Source organism: Drosophila hydei, unplaced genomic scaffold (genome assembly GCF_003285905.1).
Source record: "Drosophila hydei strain 15085-1641.00,03,60 unplaced genomic scaffold, DhydRS2 tig00008124-arrow-arrow-pilon, whole genome shotgun sequence".
Classification (NCBI taxonomy): domain Eukaryota; kingdom Metazoa; phylum Arthropoda; class Insecta; order Diptera; family Drosophilidae; genus Drosophila; species Drosophila hydei.
The window spans coordinates 858,172-879,180 of record NW_022045834.1 but is presented as its reverse complement, the minus strand read 5'-3'; the positions used below and the strand labels follow the sequence as shown (position 1 = coordinate 879,180).

Genomic DNA, 21,009 nt, shown 5'->3' with positions numbered 1-21,009 from the left:
TTCATTTCCTAAATTTACTTTTCCTTGACAAACACTTGATGTACTATAACTATAAACTATATAAGAAAAAATTATAAGAATAATAAAAAAACAATAAGTTAAGTCATGCTACAAAACTGACAACAAAAAAACGAAAAATTATTGTTTACATTATATAAAATGAAGTAGTTACATGCTATACAAGCATAATGCTGGTGTACTTACACAGTGAGGGGGAATTGTGGATGCTAAGAGAGAGGATTTTTTATACTGCTTTATCGATGCCAGAGAGTGTATTGTGGATGCTAATTTACATGTACACTTGGTAAATGCGATTGGTCGAAATGTTTTTGATCCCGTTGTGTGGACACAAAAACTGAGAATTGTGGATGGGTATGCTCTCTTGGTTGTAGCTGTCCTTATACCCTGAACCCATTAAAAATGCGAAATTATTGTATAATGTTTTATTAAAATGCAGTGACAGACCCCATAAATATTTGTGAGCAGTTTGAAAAGCTCAGTCGATTTAGCCCTGTCCATCAATGTCTGTCCGCGTCGATCTCAGAATTTAAATAATCGGTAATTATTTCCATGTTATTGTTATCTTATTAAAAACATGATCAAAATGCAGTTATAAAATTATCCTGAGTATTGAGAGCTAGAGTCAATTTTTGTATTTAGTTTTATGTTTATTTGATACCATTTTGATTTTTTTATATATTGGTTACTGGCTTTAAATTTACTCAAATTATTTAAATTTAAGTTCAGTTTGGAATGGGACCAATATGTGAAGGGGTTTGCCTCTTTACTAAGCCGTTAAGTAAAAAAGAAGTTATAAAACAAACGTTTGGACAATTTGCGCCGACTCTTCTCTGAGAAGAACACAACCAGTGTGGATGTTGTGAGAGCGGAAGGTAATTTTTACGTCTGCAGGCACAGAGCGAGCTTTGTGGATGGTATTTCATCACGTAAGCAACACTGAGTGTAATGCTCTTAATTCTACACACACACTATATATGTGCGCTCTCTTAGCTGTCAATGCATTAGTGTAAATACGGGCTTCGCGTACTGTCCTATGTATGTATGTGTGTTGCGAGTGCTCAAAAGAGATTTGTTAAGCAATTTCATACATTAATAAAAAGAAAAAGCAAAAAATGTGTTTTTTTCATTGTTTAATTGCGCAATTGCTTAATATTTTACTTTAAGCAAGTCTAAGCTTCAGCACTTGTTCAACAAGCAGAGGGAGAGAAGAGAGAGATAGAGGCAGAGAAAGTGCGTGCTCATATGCGAGAAAATCACTTTGTTATACCCTTTCAAAGAGTATTATATATTTTATCAAGCAACTTGTAATACAGAAAAAATAATTAAAATGTGTGGTAAGAAAACATATATGATTAAAAAAAATCTATCCTGTGTATGAGTCTTAATGCGTTAGTTTAAGTAGAATAAAACCTTTTATATACATTTATATATATATATATATATTTTTTTTTTTTTTTAAATTATTGCTTACAAACTCAAAACTTTATTTATATAATTCACAATTACGAAACACATATAGCTGATGATATTTGTATGGCAGCCCGTAGAAGCCTTATTTGCCATATACTCTGAAAATGACGAATTAGAAATAAAATATGGTTTATTATGGATAATTATAAATATATTCCATATATACCTTCGATGACAATAAACTGATTGTCGCGCGATGATGTCTGATGCGAGTGTTGCACGTGCTTTTTGGCTTTATCTGAAAATGATTTAAATATATAAATATATATATATTCCATATTATATGCACATATATTTTTCGCTACTCACGATGTAATGTTATGCTGCGCTCTGTCTCGCCTAATGCATTCTTTGCAATGCATTTGTATTCGCCAAAATCGTGTTTCGTCAACGGCCGCAGCGTGATGCGCATCACAATCCGATGCACGTGACCAACGATCAGGGAATCGTAGCTGCCGCCCTGCAACAGTTCCTTATTTTTGAGCCAGAAATTTATGGAGGCCGGCTGCGATTCGGTAATGCACTCGAGCGTTAGCTTTTGACCCACGCCCACATAGATAGTATCGTAACGCGTCCAGATCGTCGGCGCAACTGTCCGGCAAATATCACGGATTTAGAGACTACTAAGATTCCAAATAACTAACATACTCACAATTAACCACCAGCATTATCCGCTTGCTGACCGTGGGGGGCACTCCGTTGGAGGCGATGCACAGATAGGCGCCCATATGGCCGCGTTGCAGCTGCCACAAGGTCAGATTTTGAGACTCCACGCTGTAGATCTCTTTCGGCTGTAATTCGTTGTCATTGTCATCTTCGCTCATCGCTGGCAGCAGCATTGGCATTGGCGTGTTCTCTTCTCGCCGCCAGGTGATCGTGGGCAACGGCACGCCCGTCGCTGTGCAGGTGAGCGTCACATTCTGACCGCTGGCACGCACCACATCCTGGCTGGTCTGGTAGTCAACGATGTCCGGCGGCACAACTACATCCAAATAACCCATTTGACTTTTCATCGGATCCGTATTGATCTGGCACATGTACCTTAACAGGAAAGGGGAAAGTAAGGCAAGAAGAGCAAAGGAAGTTAGAGATTTTATAGGCAACTCCTGTATAAATATTTAAATAATAAATATTATATATTAAATATTTATGATATTTTCTTATAGTAAAAGTTTTTCCATTTGACATCAAGCGCATTTTGTTGTTAAAAAAGTGAAGTGGTAAATAAATATTAAATATAAAAAATTATTATTATTCTGAAATAAATTTCCTTATCACCTGCAAAATGAATAATTGAATTTGAGAGAAGTGATTAAGGTTTAATATATAATAAAATATTTCCCATATATATATAGTATAATTTCTTTATATTTATTTACTAACCATCCACGATCCGATTCGTGGACATCGCGTATTCGCAGCTGCCAGATGCGATGTTCCGTGTGCGAGATGCCAATGCGATGATTTTTGGTAATAACGTGATTCTGTATGCTCAATATGGTTTGCGTGTCGACGCGTAGCCAGGCCACCTTATAGCTAACCAGATCGTGTACGATGCACGTGAGCAGCGCATCTCGTCCCACGGGCACCGTTACATTGTTTATGGGGCCACTAAATTTGGGATCCGCTGCCGAAAAGGGAGTAAAAAGTAACACCGACTTTAACAATTGCTCGACATTTACGATGTTAGCCCCCATTAGGGGTGTTAAATGGTGCTCGATTAACGGCGCTTAGCAAAGGTAGCGGTGCGAATTTTTGATGAGGCATACAAATGTCAAATTGTGATATTTTCCAAATGAATTTAATTGAATTGCATTAGGCAGGGAACTAAATGAAATAAAATTGAACTTAAATTTATTAAAATTATGCAATTAACTAAAATATAAAATAATAAACTTTATTTAATATTATTTAAAAATGCATAAAATAAAATTATTATGATTATTATGACATTGAATCTGTTTGAATATTTGGATTGCGATTTGATCATGGTAGAAACTCTTTCATTCAGGCCGATTTGTTGTTCGAGATTTTCAAGCTCAGCTGTTTTCCAAAAATTATTTATTTATTTAAAAATGTCATACACCATAGTGTATACATATTCTTGATCAGACAGCGAGCTGAGTCGGTGTAGCCATTTTTCGTTAACTCATGAGTGTTACATGTACTATATATCTTCTACAGGATATTAAATTAAATATATATAGAATGCTTCATTTTACATATTTTATTAAAAATTTAAATATTTGTTGATTTTTTTATTTTTTTAAATTTTCTTCAATATGTTTAAATATTTAAATCTTTTGTCTTATTTATTTATTATTATATTCATTTTATTATTATATTAATATTAAATTTTAAATTCGAAATATTCAAGATTTTTCTATTTTATATTATTTATAAATAAATCCAACTTATGTCCACTTTTTGTGCTCTAGTTCTGAAATTCACATTCATTTTCACAGCTTTTCATTTTTAATCCATAATTAGGCAAGATAATAATTATTTATTTTACATTTTTGCGAGTGTCTGCAAAATATCAAAAATCCCAAGGAGAAGGAAAATACTTTAAACTTTTCCAGATGCCCTTTGAGCTAAGCCAAATGATGTTCTTGTTGTTGTCTAAATTTTTTCTGTCACGCTCATAAATTTGATGTTGTGAACAGGCTGGCAAATAATCTAATAATTAGTGAAATTAGCTTTTAGGGTGACCCAAAATGACCTATATAGCCAAAAAAATGATAAGCTGCTCATAATTTGTGGTGCGGCGTGTTGAGATGGCGATGTGTCTGAATCATTGCTGAAAATTATATTATATTTTGTTTGTACAGCTGCTTATAATTATTTTTTTGTCATGACTAGGCCAAAAAGTGGCTAGAGCTAATCTGTAAGAGCTTTAAAGTATTTTAAAAATAATATTATTGTGTATTTTATTCGGAAATAATTTGACCTAAATTGTTGAGTTGTTTCAGTGGAACAAATTCTTTATTTTTTTTATATATTTGTAAATATTTGTAAAATAATAATTTTTGTAACACATATCCAATTACTTGCATTTAAAATGTATTTTTTTGATATGAGAGCATAGTCTAAAATTATTTTATAATATTTGTATATAATACGAACTTATGAATTTAATTATTTATGTGTTTATATATTTATATATTTAATTATTTTTATATATATATAAATTTTTATAATATTGAATAATTAAATTCAATAAAATAATTTTATTCATTAACCGTTTTTTATATAACTTTTTTTAATTATTATTTTTTATGTATTTTATTATATTTTATTAAAACCCATTTTAACTTTATTATACTTAAATATAATTAAATAAAAATGTAAATTGTATAACCTATTAGCTGATTGACAGCTCTATATTGTATTCCGTTGAATAACTAGACAAATAAATGACATTTGATTCTTGGAAACTAATTTTGATTGTTTGTAATGTAAAGTTGAGAGCGTCAACTTTATGCAACTTTGGCATCGCATTTGGGGCTAACTGATAATTTAAGGGTAGCCGAAACAACGAGCTCAACTCGTTAGAAGCGACAGCTTGAACACCCTTAAAACTGTGGCGTCGCCCTGCCGGCCATAACGGTAACCATCACGCCCCAAAAAAAAAAATGAATGGGGGGCCGTAAAAAATCACATCGCTTCGCCCTAACAAGTGCATGATTTTGCGGCTCGTCGACGCCTCACATAGCAAATACCTAAATTACAATTATGAGCAAATAATAACCCGAAAAAATTCAAAAAAAAACAACTGGTGGAGTCTGAGTGAGCGCGAAAGGGAGAGGGAGAGAGAGTGAGAATACCTGGAAAAAATGTAAAAATACGGCGCAACCTTTTTATTTGCCCATTTTGCAGAGTGTGCCTAAGTGTGTGTGTGTGTGTGCGTGCGAGTGTGTGTGTTGTCCAACTAGTTTCAAGGGAGCCTATGTACCATGCCATATATAGCCTATAATTTGCGATTATGTTTGGGTTCGCTGCAAACGTCGCCCATTGTTTGGAACGCTTCGGTTTGTGTTGTTATTGCAATTTGGCTATTGCATGTTTGCATATTGAAACATTCCAACGTCTAAACACTTTTTACCTTATGAACAACTAAGCTCACACACACACACACACTTGTCTGGCAAAGTTTGAGGGTAACTTCACGTCTGGTTGATTACTAAATGTTTTGTTGGTTTCGGCTTTTTAAGCCGAAAGCAAGAAAGCCAAAGACTTAAAAAGCAGCGGAATTAAATTTGTAAAAGTTTTTGCGCGAAATATATATATATATAATTTTATATAGTTTTCTAATCTAAGATTCAGGCATTTTATATTTCATAGCAGACCTTTATAGATTCTTTGGAAAGAGATGCTTTACTAAAAGTGTTAAACAGCCTTTTATTTCCTGACTATAAAACTATTTAGAAATAATGTATGTGAAAGGTATAATTATAACTATTATTTCATTTATTTATTTTTATATATTTTTATTTTAACTTTATTTTGTTTTTATTTATTTTTATTTATATTTATTTTATTTTAATTTTTTTCATATTTACTTGCAATTTATTTTATTTGTGCTTATTTTTTTCTTTTTATTTATTTATTTTTTTTTTCATTTTTTTATTTATTCTTTATTTGAGTATATAACCCAAGTATTTAGGTCTATACTCATTGAGAAAATCGTAAAATGTAATTTCAAGCATGAACATATTACTGACGTTCACCTCCTGACGGCTTCGAGTGGACTCAGGTGTTGTCAAAGATAAAATAAAGGCACTTCATTATTAAATACTGCTCTAAGTCTTGCTAGTACCTGTTAAAGCTGAATTTAACCGCATAACTGGCGGTAAAATAGCCAAAATGGCAATAAAATCTGTCGTAGACTGTTTAGATCTTTCGATTTTTTTATTTAATATTTGATATAGATATTGTTCACTCGTTTCTTTTTTTAAATAATAAATAATAATATTAAAATAACAGACTGAATTTTGGCGTAGAGCTTTGTTGAATCTGAAGCTGTAGCTAGGTATGAAATATCACATCAAACATTTAGGAAGCCAACATTGATTTTGCTTTAAACATTTGTGTCATAGTTATAAGAGTATCATAAGAGTAGGAGCCACACCTCTCCTGGAAAACAGTTTTTTAATATTTGAAAAATGTTTTAATATAAATTAAATCAACATTTACTTCAGATTCCGCTTCAGCAAGTCTTCAAATTCAAATTCTGGAACTCTAAATAATATTTTATATTTATCTTTGTCTAAGCTTGACATTCATGTTAAATTTGAAAACATAGCAGCTAGATCGGTTTTACTGTATATTGAAAGTGCCGAAACCATTTTCAGTTTCATTTTTGAGTTTTGAGTCTATTTACACGTTGTTGCAGTGCGATTTGTCAATGCCCAGGGGGATGGTGTGGATATGACAGCTGGCAGTGCCCCGGCAGGTTGCTAACAGTTGCAGACAACTAGTTGGTTGGCCAGGTTATGCTGACTGCACACCTCTCATACCGTTGAACTTGAAACGGAAAGTGAATGTCCTGTCTGTTAGACACTCCAACTGTCTGACATTTTGGTGAAATGCAGGCAAGGAAATCGCGTAACGAAATATGCCAGCACGCAATGTCTGCCAAAAACGCTGCAGTTGGTCCGACTTCTCTCTCTCTCGCTCAACAAAAAACTGAAGGGCGAAATAGAAAACTTCACCAAAGTGCCATAGGAAGTCGAATGAAAAAAGAGGAAAAAAAATAATGTCGCCTTTCCGCTTTGTTTGTGCCGTCTTCTCACTCTTATCGTGCGTCGGCGAGCTTGCCAATATTTTCCAGCTCTTGACACATTGATTTAAGCAACAATTTTTGATATGTTTATCAATATTTGCGGCCAACGTTAGTAAAATTGCATTGTTTTTCCTCTTTTTCTTCAACAATTTTCCCCTTTTTCTTTGCACATTTTTGATTTGGGTTGTAGTCCCAGCAAACGGAAGTCGCTCGTCGTTGCTCCGTCGCCGTCGCTCTGCCCCCTCTCGACATTATATGTTGGCCGCAGTTTATTCACTTAGGGGAACCGCTGAACTTCCGCTCGTTAGTACCGCTCGGCGGGCCTTTGCGCTTAGCTATTTTCGGCCAAGTTAAATGTACTCAATTAGCTAAACACCTCAAAATGCTAGAGATAGACTTGTTTATGCTTTTATATAGCCTGCACAGATAGTTATTTATATAGTGTTCTGGGCGTTGCGGCAAGATTTGATTGGTATTGAAGTTTTGCATTTTGAATTATAGTTTATGTTGGCTTTCAGTGAATGGAAATAAGGAGTAAACATAAGTTAAAAAATGCTATTCTAAACACTTTAAGTGGAGTATATAGAAAATATTTAAAAGTAATATAAATATAACTTTTTTTTTAAATTTATGCTTGCAGTTTATTGACTTATTGAAAAGTAAATTGTAAAATAAACTGACTCTCTCTCTCAATATCTCTCTATCGGCCTGTCTCATTCTCTGACTTCATCTCTTTCTATCGCTATCTCTGCTCATTTTTGGTCTTTCTCTCTATGTCTCTATCTCTCTTACTCTATAGCTGCTTCGCTGCTGCTCTCTCTATTGCTCATTTTATAACTTTATCTCTTTCTCTCTCTCTCTTTCTCTCACTTTGTATCTACAGCGCTCTCTGTTTCTCTCTGTCTCGTTTTCTGACTTCATATCATTTTCTATATTTCTCTCTGTCTCTATCTTGCTCTCTCTTTCTCTTTCACTCTCTCTGTCTCTATCTTTCTATCCATCTTTCTCTCTCTTCTTAATCATTCTCTTTTTGTCTCTCTCTTGTTCTTTATTTCGCTTCCTTAATCTCCGCCTTCCCATTTCGCTCCTTTATTCTACTTCAATCCTTCTCTATCTGTGTCTTTTGTTGCCTTTACATTATTCTCTAGGTTCTCAAGAACTCATATTACTCATATTAGTTAATAATTTCATGCATCAACACTAATAGACTTCGACTTTTAGTTATTGTTGTGACTATTCTTTATGTAAATAACTGAATTAGCAGAAAGAAAATTAAATATATTTTCTGTTATTGCTTTTACTTTAATTTAAAACAAATTAATATTAAAGTTATTTTGTCTATTTGGATCTCTCTTGAAATCATATTAAATGAAAGAATGTAAAGCTAGAAAAATACAAATCTAAAGCGAAACTTTAACTCCTGCTCAAATTTGATTTTAAAACATTTTTCTTTCAGCTGGTAAAATTATTTATAAATAATAGTGTAGTTAGCAGGCTGGTCAACTATAAAAAAATATAAATTATTTATTTATATAAATTTATATCTAAGATTAAAGTCAGTCTTCAGATTAAACTTCAACTTCAACTCACAATTATTCAGCTCTGAGAAAGTTGTGCTGCCTGGCCACACATTTTGCAGAATTAACAGGATATGAACGAGGACTTTTTTCATATTCCACGCTGTGGCTCACATTAACCGAACTGCAAACTTCAAGTGCAAACTCTAAAGTAAACTTTCTTTCGTTTTTTCTTTATCACTTTCACTGCCAAATGGCCAAAGAGTTTCCGCACTGCACTATCGTGGATTTATTTTTTCCGCCTTTCGCCAAAAAGTTGTCGCTTCCGGACGCGTCTGCACACAGTTACAACTCGCCGCGAACTGCGCGAAATGCCGCTGATAATCAAGTGTCAAAATTCATATTCAAAAATTCAAATACTGCCAGGCGCTGGCTGCGACTCCGACTCTGACTACGACTACGACTACGACTACGAGAACGACTCCGATTGCGAGTCACTGGCCATGGCGCTGCGCATGTGTCCTGCAGCCTGCCAAGTGGCGCCACAAACGTTGCTGCTTGCTGCTGCTGCTGCCCGAAGCCCGACGCCGGGCAGTCGCCAAGGTGTTGACGCCGGCTGTTGCTACTGCCACAGCGACTGCTACTACTGCCCCGGGGAGGCCAGCCAAAAGGTATAAAATAGTAAATGTTTCATTCATAAAGTGCATAGCGTAACATTTTCATATGCACGTGTCGCGATATACGTCGCTGTTGCTATTTGTGGCACGTGCACGTGCACTTTCCACTCAGATTGGGTATTTTCAATTAAAAACTCTGATCAAAGAGCTGTCAATCAAAAGTTAAATATGTTTAACTGACTAAAAGAAATCAAATTTAATATAACTAAACTGCGTAAAAAAAATATAAATAAAATAAATTGAATTTATTAAATTATAAAAAAAAGCCAAATAAAAATATTATAATTTAGTATATTATTTTACATTTTTATTATATTTATTCATGTTTGCTTATTAATTATTCAAGTTTATTTAAATAATTATATATAAATCAAGCTTTGTTTTGATTAACTATCTCTAAAGCAAATTTATTCTCTATCTACTCTATTAAGAAGTAGATTATAACAGTGTTATAAACAGAAAACTCGTCGAATTGCAATAGATGTCAAAATAGAAAAGTATGTTAACTAGATTTGAATGTAGCTTTTATCAAGAAATAGTATTAGATTCAAAGTCTAATCTTGTAATACTAAGTAAATATTACCAAAGCTATAAAATTTGCATACTACAACTGACGTTCTTTTCATATTCTCTTGAGTATATGAATGTTTACCATTTAATTTTTCTTTTCTTGTTATTTGCCTTTGGCAACCTTTGCCACCTGGCAAGAGTTTGCGGCCAACAATTTCTTTGGCAACTCTCCCTTTCGTTTAGACTGCAATCTTTGTCTAATTATGCCCAATATGCCACACATATTCGCTGCTGATTTTCCCTACATATCTTTTGTTTACGCATTGCTTTTACTTTTTTGCAATATTCGCACTTTTCTCCATTTCCACGTATGTGTGCCGTGTTGCGTCCTGCGAGCTGTGATTCTGCGCTAAGTATGCTTTATTATTTGCGCATAATTAGCGCTTTTCAATTTGGACCAAAGTCGAATTTGTTGAGACTTCCCCAGCGAAATCTTTTGATATTCTGCTTTTGCTGCATTATAAAAGTTTTCTTATGGGTTTTTTTCATTAGGCAAATTTTACCAAAGGCGAATATGGTTTCAGTTGAATAAATATTCAAAAGAAAATGTTTAAATTATGAACAATTATATAGTTACTATTTTTAACTTGTAAATAATTTATTAGGTCCTCATATTTAAATAAATTAATATAAATATTCTTGAAAAAAAAATTATTTCAATATTATTTAAATATATATTTAAAATATATATATTTTCTAATTAATAATGTTTTTTGTATATGTATTTCAAGTTAAATTTGATTGATTTTCAAGTTTTTCATACGGTTATAAGTATTTATATAAATATATATGTTAAAATGTACCTATTATAAATTTTAAAATACATAATTTTTACCAATATTATGTATATTTATAGAATCTTATTATTTCTGAATTGCAAATCTTTGCTTCGCCTATGGCTCTTATAACTAAAGTCTTATACATTTAGAAGAGGTGAAAGCTAGAATACTTATCATATGCACTCACCCAGTTGAACTTTTAAAAGCTTTCCCCTAAAACTTAAGCTTTAAGCTGTTTATCCAATTCACTAGTTAAGCATAATGCTTCTATGAAACTTGTGTTTTGACATAAATTAAATAAATATTATTCTAAAACTTAAATGTTAATTAGAAAAATTTAAAAATAATAATTATATAATATAATATATGCATTTTTTGATATTGTTTATAAATTTGATAAGGATTATTAGTAAATTGTGGTACTACTTTACATAATAAATTTTTTATTTTTAAATCAGGTTTCTCTTGGCGTTCGTTGAATCCACTTAATTGGCTTGGCTCCATGAATTATTCGCATTGCATTGATTTTAAGCAAAATTCCATTAAATAATTGAAACAAAATGCGAACACATGTGTGCGGTTATTTGCATTTTACAAAATTAATATAATTATATTGAAGCTTAATTTGGACAACAAAAACATTTAATTAAATCAATGCAATGTTCTCATTAGAGATTCAGGCCAAAAGCGAGTATCGCACACGAGCAGCCACTTGTAATAAGTAGTACGAAAATACTCGACTTTTGCAAATGTTTTTGTTGTTGTTGCTGTTTGTGTTTGTGTTTGCACAATAACAACAAAAGCAGTAGCAGTTACAACAATAATACTATAAACATTAATGCTTAAACACAGACAAATAAACATAAACATTTATGTCAATAAAATGAACTGATGCTTGACCTGCTAGGTCAGATAACATGTTCGTCTGGTTCAAGCGAAACGGCTGACAAAGCACACACCCCCCCACACACACACACACAGTGTAGACGTGCCAAAAAGCTGCTACATTTTAGTTAATTGCCAGTTCAAGCCCTGACCCGGCTCGTTCGTATCGTTTACAACGTCTTTTGTCGAACGCTCTCAAGCATCTAAATATTTTTCGTCAAAGGCTGCCGTCGCACGCACGACTAAACAGAATTGACCCCGTGTCCCGCACTCTCGCTCTGCTGCTACATGGTGTGCAGCAGGTGTTGACCGACTGCCATTTGGTTTGCCTGGTAATTGTTGGTGTAAATGCTGTACTAAACTGTTTCAACAGCTGCAGCTGCTGCTGCTGTTGCTGCGTCTATTGATCCGACTGCTACTGCTACGGCTTTTGGGCCTAATTGAGTTTGCATATGGTTTGCTTTGTACAATTAGATTAGCTGCTCAGAATTTTCTGTATGCCAGCTTTAATCCTTTCACTTCAACTGTGAGCTGTATCAATTCTAGCTCGAAATCTGCTTCAAGTTTATGTTTTCTTAATTTTATTTAATATAGTTTTTGTATCAAAACGAAATTAGTCTTTGTATAATATCATTCTTCTGTACTCAGTCTACTTATCATAGCTTCTCAGCTTATTCTACGTATTGACTTGATTTAGATTGTTGAATGAAGCAGGTGAACAATTTGTTTCCCTAATTATATTATAATAATAAAATATATATAGATTTGGCTCATTCTTCTACTTATATAATATATATAATATATATAATATATATAATATAATAATATATATTAATTAAACTAAAAAAAAATAACTTTAAAATTAGTTAAAAAAAAATAAAATAAATAAAAAAATTAATTTAAAACAAAAAATATTTTAAATTCAAATAAGAAGCAAAGATAATGCAAACAAATAATAAAATGAATAACAATTTCATTTAGTTCACACAACAATTTATTACTTTACTTTCACTCAGAACATCTGCCAAAAATCAACAATAATTCACATAAAATTCTTGCCTTTCTAACAGACATTTCCTAAGTATTTTCCTCATGTAAAAACAATGTAATAAAATATATTTAAGCCTTGTCATCGCTTGGTTTGGGACCTGTGGGATTTTGCAAAACGGCTCGCTTCATAGATTTGGAGAATGCAGTGCAATGCATACACGAAATAGAAGATATCAATAAATATTGAAATACTTATGAATCTAGGCAAATAATTCATGTTGTTGGCTGCCCCAGTAACCAGTTGCAAACTGCTTCCCCAAGCACCAAATGTGGCACATTTTTCATTTCAACACGAGCAATATTGCATTTTTAAATAGATGCGGCAAATGGCAAGGGGAAAGCGGGGAAGCGAGGAGAAGGGGAAAGAAAAATGGTTTTCACTAATAAATAAAAAGAGAGAAAATAATAAATATGCAACACACACAAAAGCAACAACAACGAGAGCAGAAAATATTTAAAAAAGCTTTTAAGTGTTATTGATAGTTGAGCGTTGAGTTCTCTAGCCTCTGCTCTGCCCGACTCTCCTGCTCCTGTTCCCCCACTCACTCGCACTCTTCACAGAGACCGTGTGGCACTCTCTCTCGCTCTGCACAAGTATTTTGTTTCATTTGCCTGGTTTTTGCAAACGCTTTTGTATTTCTTTCTTTCATTCCCTTTTTTGTGGATCTATGCGAAGCTGTTCCTTCGCGCTGCTTTTTGCCATGAAAGTGGCCAAGGGCGGGAGTTGGGGGGCCAGCGCTTCCGGTTATTTAAATGCTAACAAATACAAATTGTTGGGCGTTTGCCGGACAGCACTCAACAGTTGTTTGGTTCGGTTCGGTTCGCATCGGTTCGGTTCGAATTGTGCGGCATCGCTTTCCGCATTTTATCTTGTGCCAGAAACTGTTTTTGCATATTTGGGTTATATTTCAATTGTTTCTAGCGGTTGTGCCTTTCACCATTTCAAGTTGCTATGTTGAGCACTATCGATTGCGGGCTAAGATAGGGATTAGGACGATTTGCTGAGAGTTATTCTTGAAGGACTTTTCATTGATAATGATATAGATTGTGATAAGGAAATTAAATAAATCTAAAATCAAAATAAATTAAGTTTGGAAATATATATTATAACGAAATGTTTATTTCACAAGAGCTGCACAATTTTTTGATTAGCAAAATATATTTCATTTAAAAACTAAATATAATATTTTTTAGACAATTATCTAACATACAAATTAAAAATGGTTTTACTATATTAAAACTTTCTTTAATTTATTTAAAAAAGGAATAAAAATTTTCGTATTATTAAAATAAGCTTATATATATTTTTTATGAAAATTAAAATATAAATGTAAAATATAAAATCAAAAATACCAAAAAAGTGTTTAAAAGTTGTCATAATATTTTTCAAATAGAAATATTTTATATATTTACATATATAATTAAAATTAAAATTAATTAAAAAATTAATTATTAAAATTTTAAATAAAAATATTTCTGCTAATTTTCTAATCATATAAAATGAAATAAATAAATATAAAGTTGTATTAATTTAGAGTCTCCTGCATAAGCATACTAAAATTTTTATACTTAAATTAAAAACGGAAAAATATAAATATTTTATTACATATTTCTTGTCAATTTGGATAGGCTCTTTCATTGTTGTCTGCTTTATTTTTATATCTATTTTCTAAAATTAACTAAAATTAAATAATATACGCAACTTAATATATTATTTTGTTTTATTTTCTATTAAATTGATTACGGCATCGATTAGTTAGATCATTCAAAATTCGTCTATGCTTGAATTGCATTTGCATTGAAACTTATGCCATTTTGTTAATCCATAGACAAGCACTTGGTGAACAACATGGACGGCATTCAGAACACGCTTTCACGCCGTATCTGTAAAAGTCCGGACAAAACCCCACGATGAGTGCATATTTTGTGTGCTCGATACTCGACAGAATTTATCGTTCCATTTCATTTTGTTGTTGCTGTCGTTGTTTGTTGTTGCTGTTGCTGTTGCTGTTGCTGCTGCACTGCATTGTATATTTATTTGTACAATTTTGGTATTTTGTTTTGCACACATTGTGGTCCATTGTTTTTATCAACATGCCGTCGGATGCGCCAACCAGGCAGCAGCTATGCTGCTGGACACCAACAGCGGACTAAAAATAAAGAATGAAATATAAAATTATTCAATAGATGCAATATGGTCACGTTTTCTCGCAGTGGACAAACACAAATGCGATTAGAGGACAGCCAGGGAGACGGGCTTAAGATGAAATGGGAACAACTGAAATGTGAATTCGTTTGGCTTAACAGTTTATAAAAACTGAAGAAATTTAAGTGTAAAGTATATGAAATGCGTTAATGGAACTCGAAATCGTCTTAATATGCATATAATTTTATTTAATTATATATTAACATGAAAATCTTTCTGTTCAGGGTTTTGCTGTTGACGTGCTGCCAAGTTTGGGCCTTTGTCGCAGCTGCCTATAAATAAATGTGCCCAATGACAGTTCTGAGTATTGTTTACAAGCTTAAAATTCAATTAATAATTTAGCTAGAAAATCACATTCATTGTTCGTAAGCTCGATGTGAATAGAAATTTTGGCTTTTCGCACCGTGACTTGTTTTGTCATGGCAAAATATCGTGGAGGTGGTCAACGAATGATTGCAACGTTATTTCAGATGGTCCGATTTGAGAAAAATGAACCAAGATCAAGACTTACTAGTTCCAAAAGCCATATGAGCTCACATCGTAGATGTCTTTTGATTTTTTGTGACTTGGTTATTCCCATTAAAGTTAGCTCTAAGCCCTAACAAGTGAGTGGGCCCGTATGCCAGTATATATATATTTTAAACTCCAGCCAGTTATTGGAAGAGTCATTAATGTTAATTGGGTCTTTATTCTAGTTAGAACACTTTGTTATGTCTTTAAACTTCGGCTCCCAGCCTCAGCTTTGAAGAAAGAAAAAGCTGAAGTCGTGGATTTTGATCAATTTTCAAGTATTTCAAATATTATTTTTTAACTTTTTATTAATATTTAATTGTTATTATTTTATTTTATTTATGCAGAATTCATAATAAATAAAATATAAATAAATAATAAATAAGTGATAAGTTAATAACATATAAATAATAAATAAATAATTAATGAACAATGATGAAATACCAAATAAATAATCGATTTTTAATAAATAATAAGTAACAAATAAATAATAATTTTAAAATAAATAATAAATAAATAATAAATTATAAATAAGAAATAAATAAATAAATAATAAACAGGTAAGTAAATTTTACTTCTTAAAGAATTATGAATGCAAGTAAAAATGTGTCTTCAAACGTTTTAAGACTTCTGCGAGCATCAGAGAAAACAGCTTTAATTACTTAGCATTATTTACTTACTTAGCAATTACTTAACTTGAATGAATCTTATTGTATTTATATATAAAATATGTTAATCAAATCTCTCTAACATGCAGACTGCTTTGAAGAGCTGACTCAATTGTGCAGCATAATTTCTGCAACAATTCCGAACTGTCTTTGAGTCACTGAACTAAGCAGCATCTGCCAAAAAAAAGAAGAAAAAAACAAAACAAAACAAAAACTGAAGAAGGGAAACAAAAACTTTCGACCCACTTGCATGTTTAAGCTAGCAATGCGAGTCCTTCAATTATGCATGGCCCGCTGCTGCACTGGGACGCTGCTGGGCGCATGATTGTGGTTAGAGATTTTCATAATGCCATATCAACACAAGAGACAGAGAGGACGGTGAGCGGCGAGCGGCGCGTGCCACAACAACAAGTGTCAAGAATGTTGTGGCATAAAAGAAATGCGTAGCATACTTTAAGGCGCTTAAATGCTCAACACCAACTGCGGCGGCAGCAGCCAGTCACATTTGCGCCATAAATAAAGTGGCATATGCGGCATGAAGTATTGCGGCACGACAGACACTAATGCAGTTGCAGAGCCCGCAGAGTAACTGAGAGCAGCTAGCAGCTAGCAGCAGCGTCGTCGTCCTTTGCGCGTGCGGCAAGATAAATCTCAACAAGTTTTTATGCATTTTGTGCAACTACTTCAAAGAACTTCTTTTTCTTGTGGCATGACAAAAGTCGACAACATAAGCCAACCAACCCTGGCAGACTTTTTAAAAACTGCCAAGTCAAGCAAATGCGCCAAAAAGTGCTGCAACTTTATGTGCCACGCTATGTACGAAGATATATATAAGATTTTGATATCTCTCTGAATTTACTTGTCTTTGATTAGCATCTGTGTGCGTGTCTGTGCGTATGTGTGATGCATTACGTTCAACGGGCTCATTTAACAGACAAACAAACATCGAGCATACGCCATGTTGACCCCATTTTATCAGCAAAGTGTTTTCCCTGCATTGCTTTGCTTTTTGTGTGTGACTGTTTTTATTTTTTTTTTGCTCTTTTATTTTGTTTTTGCTTTGATTTTTTTGCCTTTGCTATTGCAACTTGTGTCGCATGCCGCCTGCCGCCTGCTGCCGTTGTGCGTTTGCTTTTCGGCGTTTTTATAATGCCTTTCGGTCATGCTTTGTAATGCAAGCCAATATAGAGTGCAATGTGTGTGCATGTGTGTGTGCTTGTGTGTGTGTGTGTGACAGCATATGCGGGCTACTTAGCTGCCTGTCGCTTCTTGTTTATGTTCGAAACTGAATATGTTGCGCGCTCTTTCGTTTGCTCTTAAGCAACCACTGGAAATTTCCAGTGTTCATTTAAGAGACATGCGAGCGAAGGGAACAGAGTTCACTCACTATATTTGAATACTTTTAACGGTTTTTTAAGGCTTCGCGTATAGCTTATTTTAGCGAGCTACATATTATTGTGCTTATTTTAATTTAAATAATATAAATAATAAATTGGAATTAAAATTAAATAAATATTAAATTCATTAAAATATCATACATAAACAGTTACATATATTGATAAGAAAACTACAGCTATTTATTTTATAAATTTTTAATTTTTAATTAATTAATTTTTAAATATTGCTCATTTTTGTTTGACCTATTTTTTTAATATTTATATTATATTTTTTAATATCTAGAACATGATTTTTAAGAAGTATAGTTTATGAATCATTAATAAACTAATAATAATATATTAAAATTTATTGTAACACAAATATATATTTTATTTTTTAATTTAGTTATTTTTAAATACAATTATCCATGAAAAATTAATTTTTCTGATTAATGTATTTGCTAGAATATTTACAAAACAATAAAAAATTCATATTTATTTCGTATCGTATATTCAAAATGTTCAAAAGTATTTATTTAGCTCTTAAATAATGCAAGCAAATTTGGCAAACTAATATGTTAATAGTCTTAAAAAGGAAAGTCCTTTTTAGTTGGTCGAACATATCTGTCTAAAAGAAATATAAAATTCTTTGCCTCAAAGGAATAATAATTAAATTTGTCAGGCTTAAGGAAATGTATATATTTCTGTTTCTATTTAAATATGCTCTTAAGCATTTTATTTATTTATTTTTAGTCAAATATACTTCAAGTTGGCTTCCTTTTTACGCATAACATTTGCCAATGTCTTTTCGTTCCAAAATATTGTTAGTACTCATTTTGCATTCTTGCGTATTTAATTGAATTTGATAAAGTAGTGTCAGTGAAACGTTGAGCAAAGCGCATTTGAAACGCACTTAAAGGCTTAAAACTGGTTCACATTATTGACACAGTTGGCCAGAGTCTTGGCAGGCCAAGTGGCATTATATTTAGAAAATATTTCGAACTAGTTTTTTGTGTTTTGTTTAGCTCTGTGCATTCATCGGAAAGAGTAGCTCAGTTGCTGACATTTTGGCAGCTGCAGGCTAAGAGCTAAGCGTGGCTCACTAGATAATTGCCGAAAGTTGTTTAAAAAAAACGATAAATGTGGAAAAATGTTCAGAAAAAAACTTTTGCCCAACATTTTTGCAGCTAGTCAAAAAGTTTGACCCTTGGGTCAAGCTGTGCCCTGGCCAAAAAAAAAAACTGAAGTTGGCTAAACATTTTATTCTATCTAATTGAGTGTGTTTAAAGTTTAAAGTATGCCAAAACTTTTTGTTTAAAAAGTTGCCGATTTAAGCCAAGTGAGCGATTGTAGCCATCTATAAAGCCAATAACAAGCCGACACTAACTGTTGCACTGAACTCATTGCTCATTGTCGTTATTATTACTATGACTATTATTGTTATTGTTATTGTGACTTACGCATTTTGATTGAGTTGCGAGAAGTTTTGCAATTTATTTTGCACGCTCGTCAGTCGAACGGAAATGAATTGCGGCGCATAAAAATGGCGACCACTTGCATATGCGGCGGACATTTCCGTAGTGTCAATAAAAAATATGTATATATATATATATATGTGCGTGTGAGTGTACAATAATAAAGTAACACAAATCCCAATTTCCGTCAATGCATATGGCAAATATTGCATGATGCACGCGGCGTATACGCAATATGAATGCCAGCCTTGCCTTGCCTTGCTGCAACAGCTGCTGTTGTAGCTGTTGCTGCTGTGGTGTGTTCAGTTAATAATATGCATTTCACATGCTTGCCATATTTTAAAGGTGTGCATATTTTTTTTCAATTAGCAATATTGTAGCTTACTTAGATTGCATTAAATAAATATAATATTTTATATAATCGATAGTCTATCAAGACTGAAGCTTGTTAACATTTATTTTAGTAAACGAAATAATATGCTGCTGTCAAAACTTTTTTTTACAAAATAATTAAATTATGTGTTTATATATATTTGATGGAATCAGCAGCTGCAGTTGATTCGTTATATTAGTTAGTACATTTGGACACTTCGAACTTGTTTTTTATTCATTACACTTACTTGGCCAATTTAAAGTCTTCGTATAGTGTATCTAAAAGAATTTCCTGGATCTCTTTTTAGGCTTATATTATAATATGGTATATATATATTTAATACAAAGCACATTTTATTTCTATATAGTTTTTAGATCACACAAAATTGCATATATATTTGGATTTTTGGCCACAGCTCGACATTGATAACAATTATGAGTTGGCTTATTGGTAAAGTTTGCATATGATTTTAAGCTTAACTATAATTAAAGCTTCCTGCTAGTTGCAAGACAACAACACCAAGAACAACAATAACAACAAAAGGAACAAATAACCAACAACAATAACAACATGGGAAAACCCAAACTGTGAGCATAAACTTCGCCAGCGACTCATAACTTTTACTTTGAGATGAAGCAAAGAGCATAGTGGAAAGTTGGGCCCGATGGAGGCAGGTCAGGATATGCAGCAGAGCAACAATAAACCGAAAAGAGAAAAACTTTACAACACGCTGTAGTTGTTACCCGGTATTTGTGTCTGCATATATATATATGTGTGTGTATTAATAATAAACCAAATGAGTGTAAATTGCATTTCGTTAGAGGATGCTCAACTTTGAAATGATGTGTACTCAGCTGCTGAATAATGTAATATTTGCTTGAATTGGTTTCTGTTTTAGCATTAATTATTGAGTGAAATATATATAATTATAAAAGAATATAATAGAATATAAATATAATTGTCTTTAAAAGAGTTTTCATGTTTGCAATTTGAAGTGTTAGCTGGAACTGATCATTGTTTATTATTATATTATTATTAATTTTGTACAATGACAAATGCATTGACTTTATTGTTTAAAAAAACCAAAGCACAATTTTTAAATTGTTTTAGAAATGTATTAAAAATTGTTTATGGAAAGATTTTATAAGAATGAAAAAAATATTTAAATGACTTATTTTATAAATCTTTATAAACTTTATAAATATTGAGCTCAGCGCAGACAGGGAAAGAATAATATGAACCAAATCTGGACTTGCAGCTCAGCTCTTAAAGCATTTTTAATTTATAAAAAAAAAACACTTTATAAAATACAAATACAAAATAATAATTAAATAAAAAAAATTTCACAAAAAAAAAATTTTACATAAGTAAAAAAATAAATGTATCCAAAAATAAAAAAAATAATGTACAAAAATACAAATGATTTTTAAAACACAATATACCCCATATGGCTGTTTGAACAGGGACTGCATACAGAAAAGTTTGCCAAAAGCAAATAAATTTTTGCTGTTTTTTTTTGTTTGTTGCAACTGCGATTCTTATGCAAAAGTGTTAAGTGCGCGGTTTCTGGGGGCTGCTGGCATATGTACTCTTACTTCAACATCAGTTTCTTTTACTTCTTCTTCTACTTGGCGCTGTTTTTGGGGT

The 21,009-nt window shown here is 32.4% G+C and overlaps 1 protein-coding gene across 1 annotated transcript; it reads right to left on the bottom strand.

The window, feature by feature from the left end:
* Positions 1-289: 289 nt before the first annotated feature.
* On the bottom strand, positions 290-8,948 carry LOC111600328 (neurotrimin). The gene is made up of 6 exons (XM_023316392.2): positions 8,867-8,948; positions 2,875-3,118; positions 2,144-2,532; positions 1,801-2,082; positions 1,658-1,729; positions 290-405 (listed from the first exon to the last, which is right to left on the bottom strand). The coding sequence occupies exons 1-6, from the start codon at positions 8,946-8,948 to the stop codon at positions 290-292; spliced, it is 1,185 nt and encodes a 394-aa protein (XP_023172160.2).
* Positions 8,949-21,009: the final 12,061 nt, after the last annotated feature.